Source organism: Somniosus microcephalus, chromosome 11 (assembly GCF_052327205.1).
Source record: "Somniosus microcephalus isolate GS21.2 chromosome 11, FLI_Smic_1.0, whole genome shotgun sequence".
NCBI lineage: Eukaryota > Metazoa > Chordata > Chondrichthyes > Squaliformes > Somniosidae > Somniosus > Somniosus microcephalus.
In genome coordinates this window covers 134058843-134071113 of record NC_140997.1, presented here as the reverse complement: position 1 = coordinate 134071113, position 12271 = coordinate 134058843, and the positions used below count along the sequence as shown (strand labels likewise).

At 48.5% G+C, this 12271-nt stretch overlaps 1 protein-coding gene across 3 annotated transcripts in view; it reads left to right on the top strand.

Annotated features, from left to right (window-relative positions):
* LOC147110894 (MAP kinase-activated protein kinase 2-like) overlaps positions 1–12271 on the top strand; it is a 125941-nt gene that overhangs the window by 99405 nt on the left and 14265 nt on the right. For 2 of the 3 annotated variants that reach the window (XM_086001284.1, XM_086001286.1), the window contains exon 5: positions 11512–11638. The exons of the other annotated variant lie outside the window; for it this stretch is intronic. In XM_086001284.1, coding sequence (XP_085857410.1) covers positions 11512–11638 — 127 coding nt within the window. The remainder of the gene's footprint in view (positions 1–11511; positions 11639–12271) is intronic. 3 annotated transcript variants of the gene reach the window in all.

The following is a 12271-nucleotide window of genomic DNA, read 5'->3' as shown; positions in this document are numbered from 1 at the left end:
GAAGAGATACACTGAGGAAAGTGAGGAGATAGACGGGAGTGGAGAGATACACTGAGGAAAGTGAGGAGATAGACGGGAGTGGAGAGATACACTGAGGAAAGTGAGGAGATAGACGGGAGTGGAGCGATACACTGAGGAAAGTGAGGAGATAGACGGGAGTGGAAAGATACAGTGAGGAAGGTGAGGAGATACACGGGAGTGGAGAGATACACTGAGGAAAGTGAGGAGATAGACGGGAGTGGAGAGATACACTGAGGAAAGTGAGGAGATAGACGGGAGTGGAGAGATACACTGAGGAAAGTGAGGAGATAGACGGGAGTGGAGAGTCACACTGAGGAAAGTGAGGAGATAGACGGGAGTGGAGAGATACACTGAGGAAAGTGAGGAGATAGACGGGAGTGGAGAGACACACTGAGGAAAGTGAGGAGATAGACGGGAGTGGAGAGATACACTGAGGAAAATGCAGAGATAGACGGGAGTGGAGAAATACACTGAGGAAAGTGAGGAGATAGACGGGAGTGGAGAGATACACTGAGGAAAGTGCGGAGATAGACGGGAGTGGAGAGAGACACTGAGGAACGTGAGGAGATAGACGGGAGTGGAGAGACACACTGAGGAAAGTGAGGAGATAGACGGGAGTGGAGAGACACACTGAGGAAAGTGCGGAGATAGACGGGAGTGGAGAGATACACTGAGGAACGTGAGGAGATAGACGGGAGTGGAGAGATACACTGAGGAAAGTGAGGAGATCGACGGGAGTGGAGAGATACACTGAGGAAAGTGAGGAGATAGACGGGAGTGGAGAGATACACTGAGGAAGGTGAGGAGATAGACGGGAGTGGAGAGATACACTGAGGAAAGTGAGGAGATAGACGGGAGTGGAGAGATACACTGAGGAAAGTGAGCAGATCGACGGGAGTGAAGAGATACACTGAGGAAAGTGAGGAGATAGACTGGAGAGGAGAGATACACTGAGGAAAGTGAGATAGACTGGAGTGGAGAGATACACTGAGGAAAGTGAGGAGATAGACGGGAGTGGAGAGATACACTGAGGAAAGTGAGGAGATAGACGGGAGTGGAGAGATACACTGAGGAAAGTGAGGAGATAGACGGGAGTGGAGAGATACACTGAGGAAAGTGAGGAGATAGACGGGAGTGGAGAGATACACTGAGGAAAGTGAGGAGATAGACGGGAGTGGAGAGACACACTGAGGAAAGTGAGGAGATAGACGGGAGTGGAGAGATACACTGAGGAAAGTGCGGAGATAGACGGGAGTGGAGAGATACACTGAGGAAAGTGAGGAGATAGACGGGAGTGGAGAGATAAACTGAGGAAAGTGAGGAGATAGACGGGAGTGGAGAGACACACTGAGGAAAGTGAGGAGATAGACGGGAGTGGAGAGATACACTGAGGAAAGTGCGGAGATAGACGGGAGTGGAGAGATACACTGAGGAAAGTGAGGAGATAGACGGGAGTGGGGAGATACACTGAGGAACGTGAGGAGATAGACGGGAGTGGAGAGATACACTGAGGAAAGTGAGGAGATAGACGGGAGTGGAGAGATGCACTGAGGAAAGTGCGGAGATAGACGGGAGTGGAGAGATAGACTGAGGAAAGTGAGGAGATAGACGGGAGTGGAGAGATACACTGAGGAAAGTGAGGAGATAGACGGGAGTGGAGAGATACACTGAGGAAAGTGAGGAGATAGACGGGAGTGGAGAGATAGACTGAGGAAAGTGAGGAGATAGACGGGAGTGGAGAGATACACTGAGGAAAGTGAGGAGATAGACGGGAGTGGAGAGATACACTGAGGAAAGTGAGGAGATAGACGGGAGTGGAGAGATACACTGAGGAAAGTGAGGAGATAGACGGGAGTGGAGAGATACACTGAGGAAAGTGAGGAGATAGACGGGAGTGGAGAGATACACTGAGGAAAGTGAGGAGATAGACGGGAGTGGAGAGATACAATGAGGAAAGTGAGGAGATAGACGGGAGTGGAGAGATACACTGAGGAAAGTGAGGAGATAGACGGGAGTGGAGAGCTACACTGAGGAAAGTGAGGAGATAGACGGGAGTGGAGAGATACACTGAGGAAGGTGAGGAGATAGACGGGAGTGGAGAGCTACACTGAGGAAAGTGAGGAGATAGACGGGAGTGGAGAGATACACTGAGGAAAGTGAGATAGACAGGAGTGGAGAGATACACTGAGGAAGGTGAGGAGATAGACGGGAGTGGAGAGATACACTGAGGAAAGTGAGGAGATAGACGGGAGTGGAGAGATACACTGAGGAAAGTGAGATAGACGGGAGTGGAGAGATACACTGAGGAAGGTGAGGAGATAGACGGGAGTGGAGAGATACACTGAGGAAAGTGAGGAGATAGACGGGAGTGGAGAGATACACCGAGGAAAGTGAGGAGATGGACGGGAGTGGAGAGATACACTGAGGAAAGTGAGGAGATAGACGGGAGTGGAGAGATACACTGAGGAAAGTGAGGAGATAGACGGGAGTGGAGAGATACACCGAGGAAAGTGAGGAGATAGACGGGAGTGGAGAGATACACTGAGGAAAGTGAGATAGACGAGAGTGGAGAGATACACTGATGAAAGTGAGGAGATAGACGGGAGTGGAGAGATACACTGAGGAAAGTGAGGAGATAGACGGGAGTGGAGAGATACACTGAGGAAGGTGAGGAGATAGACGGGAGTGGAGAGATACACTGAGGAAAGTGAGGAGATAGACGGGAGTGGAGAGATACACTGAGGAAAGTGAGGAGATAGACGGGAGTGGAGAGATACACTGAGGAAAGTGAGATAGACGGGAGTGGAGAGATACACTGAGGAAAGTGAGGAGATCGACGGGAGTGGAGAGATACACTGAGGAAAGTGAGATAGACGGGAGTGGAGAGATACACTGAGGAAGGTGAGGAGATAGACGGGAGTGGAGAGATACACTGAGGAAAGTGAGGAGATAGACGGGAGTGGAGAGATACACCGAGGAAAGTGAGGAGATGGACGGGAGTGGAGAGATACACTGAGGAAAGTGAGGAGATAGACGGGAGTGGAGAGATACACTGAGGAAAGTGAGGAGATAGACGGGAGTGGAGAGATACACCGAGGAAAGTGAGGAGATAGACGGGAGTGGAGAGATACACTGAGGAAAGTGAGGAGATAGACAGGAGTGGAGAGATACACTGAGGAAAGTGAGGAGATAGACGGGAGTGGAGAGATACACTGAGGAAAGTCAGCAGATAGACGGGAGTGGAGAGATACACTGAGGAAAGTGAGGAGATAGACGGGAGTGGAGAGATACACTGAGGAAGGTGAGGAGATAGACAGGACTGGAGAGATACACTGAGGAAAGTGAGGAGATAGACGGGAGTGGAGAGATACACTGACGAAAGTGAGGAGATAGACGGGAGTGGAGAGATACACTGAGGATAGTGAGGAGAGAGACGGGAGTGGAGAGATACACTGAGGAAAGTGAGGAGATAGACGGGACTGGAGAGATACACTGAGGAAAGTGAGGAGATAGACGGGAGTGGAGAGATACACTGAGGAAAGTGAGGAGATAGACGGGAGTGGAGAGATACACTGAGGAAAGTGAGATAGACGGGAGTGGAGAGATACACTGAGGAAAGTGAGGAGATAGACGGGAGTGGAGAGATACACTGAGGAAAGTGAGGAGATAGACGGGATTGGAGAGATACACTGAGGAAGGTGAGGAGATAGACGGGAGTGGAGAGATACACTGAGGAAGGTGAGGAGATAGACGGGAGTGGAGAGATACACTGAGGAAAGTGAGGAGATAGACGGGAGTGGAGAGATACACTGAGGAAAGTGCGGAGATAGACGGGAGTGGAGAGATACACTGAGGAAAGTGAGGAGATAGACGGGAGTGGAGAGATACACTGAGGAAAGTGAGGAGATAGACGGGAGTGGAGAGATACACTGAGGAAAGTGAGGAGATAGACGGGAGTGGAGAGATACACTGAGGAAAGTGAGGAGATAGACGGGAGTGGAAAGATACACTGAGGAAAGTGCGGAGATAGACGGGAGTGGAGAGATACACTGAGGAAAGTGAGGAGATAGACGGGAGTGGAGAGATACACTGAGGAAAGTGAGGAGATAGACGGGAGTGGAGAGATACACTGAGGAAAGTGAGGAGATAGACGAGAGTGGAGAGATACACTGAGGAAAGTGAGGAGATATACAGGAGTGGAGAGATACACTGAGGAAAGTGAGGAGATAGACGGGAGTGGAGAGATACACTGAGGAAAGTGAGGAGATAGACGAGAGTGGAGAGATACACTGAGGAAAGTGAGGAGATAGACGAGAGTGGAGAGATACACTGAGGAAAGTGAGGAGATATACGGGAGTGGAGAGATACACTGAGGAAAGTGAGGAGATAGACGGGAGTGGAGAGATACACTGAGGAAAGTGAGGAGATAGACGGGAGTGGAGAGATACACTGAGGAAAGTGAGGAGATAGACGGGAGTGGAGAGATACACTGAGGAAAGTGAGGTGATAGACGGGAGTGGAGAGATACACTGAGGAAAGTGAGGAGATAGACGGGAGTGGAGAGATACACTGAGGAAAGTGAGGAGATAGACGGGAGTGGAGAGATACACTGAGGAAAGTGAGGAGATAGACGGGAGTGGAGAGATACACTGAGGAAAGTGAGGAGATAGACGGGACTGGAGAGATACACTGAGGAAAGTGAGGAGATAGACGGGAGTGGAGAGATACACTGAGGAAAGTGAGGAGATAGACGGGAGTGGAGAGATACACTGAGGAAAGTGAGGAGATAGACGGGAGTGGAGAGTTACACTGAGGAAAGTGAGGAGATAGACGGGAGTGGAGAGATACACTGAGGAAAGTGAGGAGATCGACGGGAGTGGAGAGATACACTGAGGAAAGTGAGGAGATAGACGGGAGTGGAGAGATACACTGAGGAAAGTGAGGAGATAGACGGGAGTGGAGAGATACACTGAGGAAAGTGAGGAGATAGACAGGAGTGGAGAGGTACACTGAGGAAAGTGAGGAGATAGACGGGAGTGGAGAGATACACTGAGGAAAGTGAGGAGATAGACGGGAGTGGAGCGATACACTGAGGAAAGTGAGGAGATAGACGGGAGTGGAGAGATACACTGAGGAAAGTGAGGAGATAGACGGGAGTGGAGAGATACACGGAGGAAAGTGAGGAGATAGACGGGAGTGGAGAGATACACTGAGGAAAGTGAGGAGATAGACGGGAGTGGAGAGATACACTGAGGAAAGTGAGATAGACAGGAGTGGAGAGATACACTGAGGAAGGTGAGGAGATAGACGGGAGTGGAGAGATACACTGAGGAAAGTGAGGAGATAGACGGGAGTGGAGAGATACACTGAGGAAAGTGAGATAGACGGGAGTGGAGAGATACACTGAGGAAGGTGAGGAGATAGACGGGAGTGGAGAGATACACTGAGGAAAGTGAGGAGATAGACGGGAGTGGAGAGATACACCGAGGAAAGTGAGGAGATGGACGGGAGTGGAGAGATACACTGAGGAAAGTGAGGAGATAGACGGGAGTGGAGAGATACACTGAGGAAAGTGAGGAGATAGACGGGAGTGGAGAGATACACCGAGGAAAGTGAGGAGATAGACGGGAGTGGAGAGATACACTGAGGAAAGTGAGATAGACGAGAGTGGAGAGATACACTGATGAAAGTGAGGAGATAGACGGGAGTGGAGAGATACACTGAGGAAAGTGAGGAGATAGACGGGAGTGGAGAGATACACTGAGGAAGGTGAGGAGATAGACGGGAGTGGAGAGATACACTGAGGAAAGTGAGGAGATAGACGGGAGTGGAGAGATACACTGAGGAAAGTGAGGAGATAGACGGGAGTGGAGAGATACACTGAGGAAAGTGAGATAGACGGGAGTGGAGAGATACACTGAGGAAAGTGAGGAGATCGACGGGAGTGGAGAGATACACTGAGGAAAGTGAGATAGACGGGAGTGGAGAGATACACTGAGGAAGGTGAGGAGATAGACGGGAGTGGAGAGATACACTGAGGAAAGTGAGGAGATAGACGGGAGTGGAGAGATACACCGAGGAAAGTGAGGAGATGGACGGGAGTGGAGAGATACACTGAGGAAAGTGAGGAGATAGACGGGAGTGGAGAGATACACTGAGGAAAGTGAGGAGATAGACGGGAGTGGAGAGATACACCGAGGAAAGTGAGGAGATAGACGGGAGTGGAGAGATACACTGAGGAAAGTGAGGAGATAGACAGGAGTGGAGAGATACACTGAGGAAAGTGAGGAGATAGACGGGAGTGGAGAGATACACTGAGGAAAGTCAGCAGATAGACGGGAGTGGAGAGATACACTGAGGAAAGTGAGGAGATAGACGGGAGTGGAGAGATACACTGAGGAAGGTGAGGAGATAGACAGGACTGGAGAGATACACTGAGGAAAGTGAGGAGATAGACGGGAGTGGAGAGATACACTGACGAAAGTGAGGAGATAGACGGGAGTGGAGAGATACACTGAGGATAGTGAGGAGAGAGACGGGAGTGGAGAGATACACTGAGGAAAGTGAGGAGATAGACGGGACTGGAGAGATACACTGAGGAAAGTGAGGAGATAGACGGGAGTGGAGAGATACACTGAGGAAAGTGAGATAGACGGGAGTGGAGAGATACACTGAGGAAAGTGAGATAGACGGGAGTGGAGAGATACACTGAGGAAAGTGAGGAGATAGACGGGAGTGGAGAGATACACTGAGGAAAGTGAGGAGATAGACGGGAGTGGAGAGATACACTGAGGAAGGTGAGGAGATAGACGGGAGTGGAGAGATACACTGAGGAAGGTGAGGAGATAGACGGGAGTGGAGAGATACACTGAGGAAAGTGAGGAGATAGACGGGAGTGGAGAGATACACTGAGGAAAGTGCGGAGATAGACGGGAGTGGAGAGATACACTGAGGAAAGTGAGGAGATAGACGGGAGTGGAGAGATACACTGAGGAAAGTGAGGAGATAGACGGGAGTGGAGAGATACACTGAGGAAAGTGAGGAGATAGACGGGAGTGGAGAGATACACTGAGGAAAGTGAGGAGATAGACGGGAGTGGAAAGATACACTGAGGAAAGTGCGGAGATAGACGGGAGTGGAGAGATACACTGAGGAAAGTGAGGAGATAGACGGGAGTGGAGAGATACACTGAGGAAAGTGAGGAGATAGACGGGAGTGGAGAGATACACTGAGGAAAGTGAGGAGATAGACGAGAGTGGAGAGATACACTGAGGAAAGTGAGGAGATATACAGGAGTGGAGAGATACACTGAGGAAAGTGAGGAGATAGACGGGAGTGGAGAGATACACTGAGGAAAGTGAGGAGATAGACGAGAGTGGAGAGATACACTGAGGAAAGTGAGGAGATAGACGAGAGTGGAGAGATACACTGAGGAAAGTGAGGAGATATACGGGAGTGGAGAGATACACTGAGGAAAGTGAGGAGATAGACGGGAGTGGAGAGATACACTGAGGAAAGTGAGGAGATAGACGGGAGTGGAGAGATACACTGAGGAAAGTGAGGAGATAGACGGGAGTGGAGAGATACACTGAGGAAAGTGAGGTGATAGACGGGAGTGGAGAGATACACTGAGGAAAGTGAGGAGATAGACGGGAGTGGAGAGATACACTGAGGAAAGTGAGGAGATAGACGGGAGTGGAGAGATACACTGAGGAAAGTGAGGAGATAGACGGGAGTGGAGAGATACACTGAGGAAAGTGAGGAGATAGACGGGACTGGAGAGATACACTGAGGAAAGTGAGGAGATAGACGGGAGTGGAGAGATACACTGAGGAAAGTGAGGAGATAGACGGGAGTGGAGAGATACACTGAGGAAAGTGAGGAGATAGACGGGAGTGGAGAGTTACACTGAGGAAAGTGAGGAGATAGACGGGAGTGGAGAGATACACTGAGGAAAGTGAGGAGATCGACGGGAGTGGAGAGATACACTGAGGAAAGTGAGGAGATAGACGGGAGTGGAGAGATACACTGAGGAAAGTGAGGAGATAGACGGGAGTGGAGAGATACACTGAGGAAAGTGAGGAGATAGACAGGAGTGGAGAGGTACACTGAGGAAAGTGAGGAGATAGACGGGAGTGGAGAGATACACTGAGGAAAGTGAGGAGATAGACGGGAGTGGAGCGATACACTGAGGAAAGTGAGGAGATAGACGGGAGTGGAGAGATACACTGAGGAAAGTGAGGAGATAGACGGGAGTGGAGAGATACACGGAGGAAAGTGAGGAGATAGACGGGAGTGGAGAGATACACTGAGGAAAGTGAGATAGACGGGAGTGGAGAGATACACTGAGGAAAGTGAGGAGATAGACGGGAGTGGAGAGCTACACTGAGGAAAGTGAGGAGATAGACGGGAGTGGAGAGATACACTGAGGAAAGTGAGGAGATAGACGGGAGTGGAGAGATACACTGAGGAAAGTGAGGAGATAGACGGGAGTGGAGAGATACACTGAGGAAAGTGAGGAGATAGACGGGAGTGGAGAGATACACTGAGGAAAGTGAGGAGATAGACGGGAGTGGAGAGATACACTGAGGAAGGTGAGGAGATAGACGGGAGTGGAGAGATACACTGAGGAAAGTGGGGAGATAGACGGGAGTGGAGAGATACACTGAGGAAAGTGAGGAGATAGACGGGAGTGGAGAGATACACTGAGGAAAGTGAGGAGATAGACGGGAGTGGAGAGATACACTGAGGAAAGTGAGGAGATAGACGGGAGTGGAGAGATACACTGAGGAAAGTGAGGAGATAGACGGGAGTGGAGAGATACACTGAGGAAGGTGAGGAGATAGACGGGAGTGGAGAGATACACTGAGGAAAGTGAGGAGATAGACGGGAGTGGAGAGATACACTGAGGAAAGTGAAGAGATAGACGGGAGTGGAGAGATACACTGAGGAAGGTGAGGTGATAGACGGGAGTGGAGAGACACACTGAGGAAGGTGAGGTGATAGACGTAATGGAGAGATAGGAAAGTGATGAGACAGGCCAGAATGTAAAAAAGGAAATACTTGTATTTTTACAGCATCTTTCATGACCTCAGGAAACCCCAAAGCGCTTTGCAGACAATGAAGTACTTTTGAAGTGTAGCCACTGTTGTAATGTAGGAAATGTGGCAGCCAATTTGCACAGAGCAAGATCCCACAAACAGCAATGAGATAATGACCAGATAATTTTTGGTGGTGTTGGTTGAGGGAGAGTGTTCAATTAATTCTCCCTTAAATGCTGTGATTGGCTTGGCTTTAATGGCCCAGAAATTCGGGTCAGAGGCTTCCCGCAGGTGCAAGCCTCCGACCTGCACTTACCTAGCGCACCGGCCGTTGTGCTGTGGGCCCACGTGGGATTCCGATCCTGGGCCTCCTCCAACTGCCAGCGCGCAGTGCTTGCGTATCCCAGGGGCGCAGTTAGTTCGAAGCGTCCCCTGGGATCACGTGGGCCATGGGGAGCCAATCGGAGCAGGGAATGCCCATTCATAAATTTGACAGGAAGAGCTGTCAGAACTATAAATACAAATCAGCCCCAAAACATAACTAAAACTTCAAATAAAAAAAATTTTTAAATCACATTTTTAAAATAACTATAAATTACATAAAATAACTTTTAAACAATAATTTAAATTTTTGAAAAAATTAATTACAGTTTCTAACGGGGCTAAAAATAAATTTACCTTTCTTTAAAGTATTTAAAAATAATAAACCTGTGGAAAAAATGTTTTAATTTTACTTAATTCACCACTTACCTTGTTAAAAGCAGGCCTTGTGACTGCTTTTTAAAAGTGTAACTCCTGGAGACTTACCCTCCCGGAGATACCTGCAAAAAAAACGTAAGTTCCAGGCGTACGCGCTGCCTCTCCGGCGCACACGTTCGACCTGTGAACCCCTTCCTTTAAGGAAACGGAAGTTCCGGTTTCCCCCGCATGCGCAGTGCATGCACGAAACCGGCACTTTCGTTGGGCCTACGCATGAGTACCCTGCGCGTACTTACCCGTGGGGACCTGAATTTCTGGGCCATTAGTTACTTGTAGTAAAGATTCTAATCATCCTATGAATTTTTTAAAATTCTTTTAACCTCTCTTTATGCTCCAATACTATTTCTGAATTTATGCCCCTTTCTTACCAATTCACTGACTAATGGAAATAATAACTAAATCTTTCATTATTTGCCCTCTCAAACCCTCTGATTTCACACCTGCACCTGAGACCAACTACTGCTGCATCCTCTGAAAGGAAAGTTTCATTCCCAATGATGATCTGACATTATAAAAGTGTCTGTTGTGTTCAGTACTTTGCCCTGGATGGCTACCATGGTATTTCTATTTATTTCTTGCATGTTCTCTATAAACTTAAGCTCATCCAAAACGTTGCTGCCCGTATCACCCCTGTGCTCGCCGACCTACATTGGTCTCACTGTCCAGCAACTCCTCAAATTTAAAATTCTCATTCTCGTGTTCAAATCCCTCCACAGCCCCTCCCCTCCCTATCTCTTTAACCTCCTCCAGCCCTACAACACTCCACGAAATCTACGTTCCTCCAACTCTCGCTCCTTGTGCATCCCCCAGTTCCTTCGTCCCACCATTGGTGGCCGTGCTTCCATCCATCTGGGCTCTAAGCTCTGAGGATCCCTCCCTAAACCTCTCGCCTCTCCACCTCTTTCTCCGCCTTTAAGATGCTCCTTAAAACCTACATCTTTGACTAAGTTTTTGGTCACCTGCCCTAATATGACTTTCTGTGGCTCGGTGTCAATTTTTGTCTGATTACGTGCCTGTGAGGCACCTTGGCACGTTTTACTTTGTTAAATGCTCTATGTAAATGCAAGTTATTGTTGTTTAATTCTCTGAATAATCCCATTGACAAGACTTCAGTCTCATCTCTGAGTCAGGAAGTTGTGGGTTGAAGGTCCACTCCAGGTCGAGCTGATAAACAGGGCTAACATTCCAGTGTAGTAATGAAGGAGGTGCTGCATTGTTGGAGGTGCTGTCCTGCGGATGAGACGTTAAAATGAGGCCCCATCTGCCTGATTAGGTGGATGGTAAAGATCCTATGGTACTGTTCAAAGAAGATCAGGGAGTTCGCCCACTGTTCTGGCCAACACTCCTCCCTCAACCAACAACACCAAACCAGGTAATCTGCTCATTTGGTTATTGATGGCTATTTGCAGGATGTTGTTGGGTGCAAACCTTGTTTGCTATCTTTGCCAGTGGCTGCACTTAATGTAATTTATTGTATGTGAAGCTCTTTGGGATGTTTCTGAAAGGTGAGATGAGGCACTATATCAATGCAGGTTATTCCTTTCTCCATGTACATCATTCATTTAATGGTTCGACCATCGATGGCTGCTACAAATCAAGGGGAACTCTATGGGCCATGTCCAATTCTACTATTTGCTTGGTTTTTTTTGGAAGCTCCCTGACACTCTTGACATTCATTTAAATTTTTCAGCCGGAAAACCTGTTGTACACATCGAAAGATCTGAATGCAATCCTCAAGCTCACGGATTTCGGATTTGCTAAAGAAACAACGCTTCACAACTCTCTGGCAACACCCTGCTACACACCATACTATGTCGGTGAGTGCCGAGAGAGTTCTTCTCATGCTTTCTCTGATGTGAATATCTGACGAGAATAACAGCAAGGTCAATTAACCAGAAACATGAGAACCAGTGAACAACTGTGTTTGATACTCGACCGCTGATTATTTTAATTTTAATTTGAGAAACCGAGCTGAAGGGGCAAGACCCACAGTGCAGGACACTGCCACGGTTGGAAAGGATAAAATAGAAAGCCAGATAAAATCCTGGAACTCCCTACCTAACAACATTGTAGGCATACCTTCACCACACGGGCTACAGTGCTTCAAGAAGGCCCACCATCACCTTCTGGAGGGCAATAACTGCCAGCCATGCCAACGATGTCTACATCCTGAAGAATGATAACAGATAAATAAATAAATCAGGGATTAGTGATTAGATGATGCCACGCTTGGGTTTTCAAAGCCTGAAGATTATACAAGGAAGGAAAGACCGAAGGAAGGAGTTCCACAGTTTTAAGGTCTTGGGAAAGAGTGAGTTATAGAAAAGGGTGCGATGAGTCTTGATTTCAGCAAAGGGAGGAGCGAGCGTGTGTCGGATTCCTAGAATTGGAGATTCCACAATGGCAACGAGGACAGAGTTCTCCATTTGCCATCCCACAACTTTAAAGGG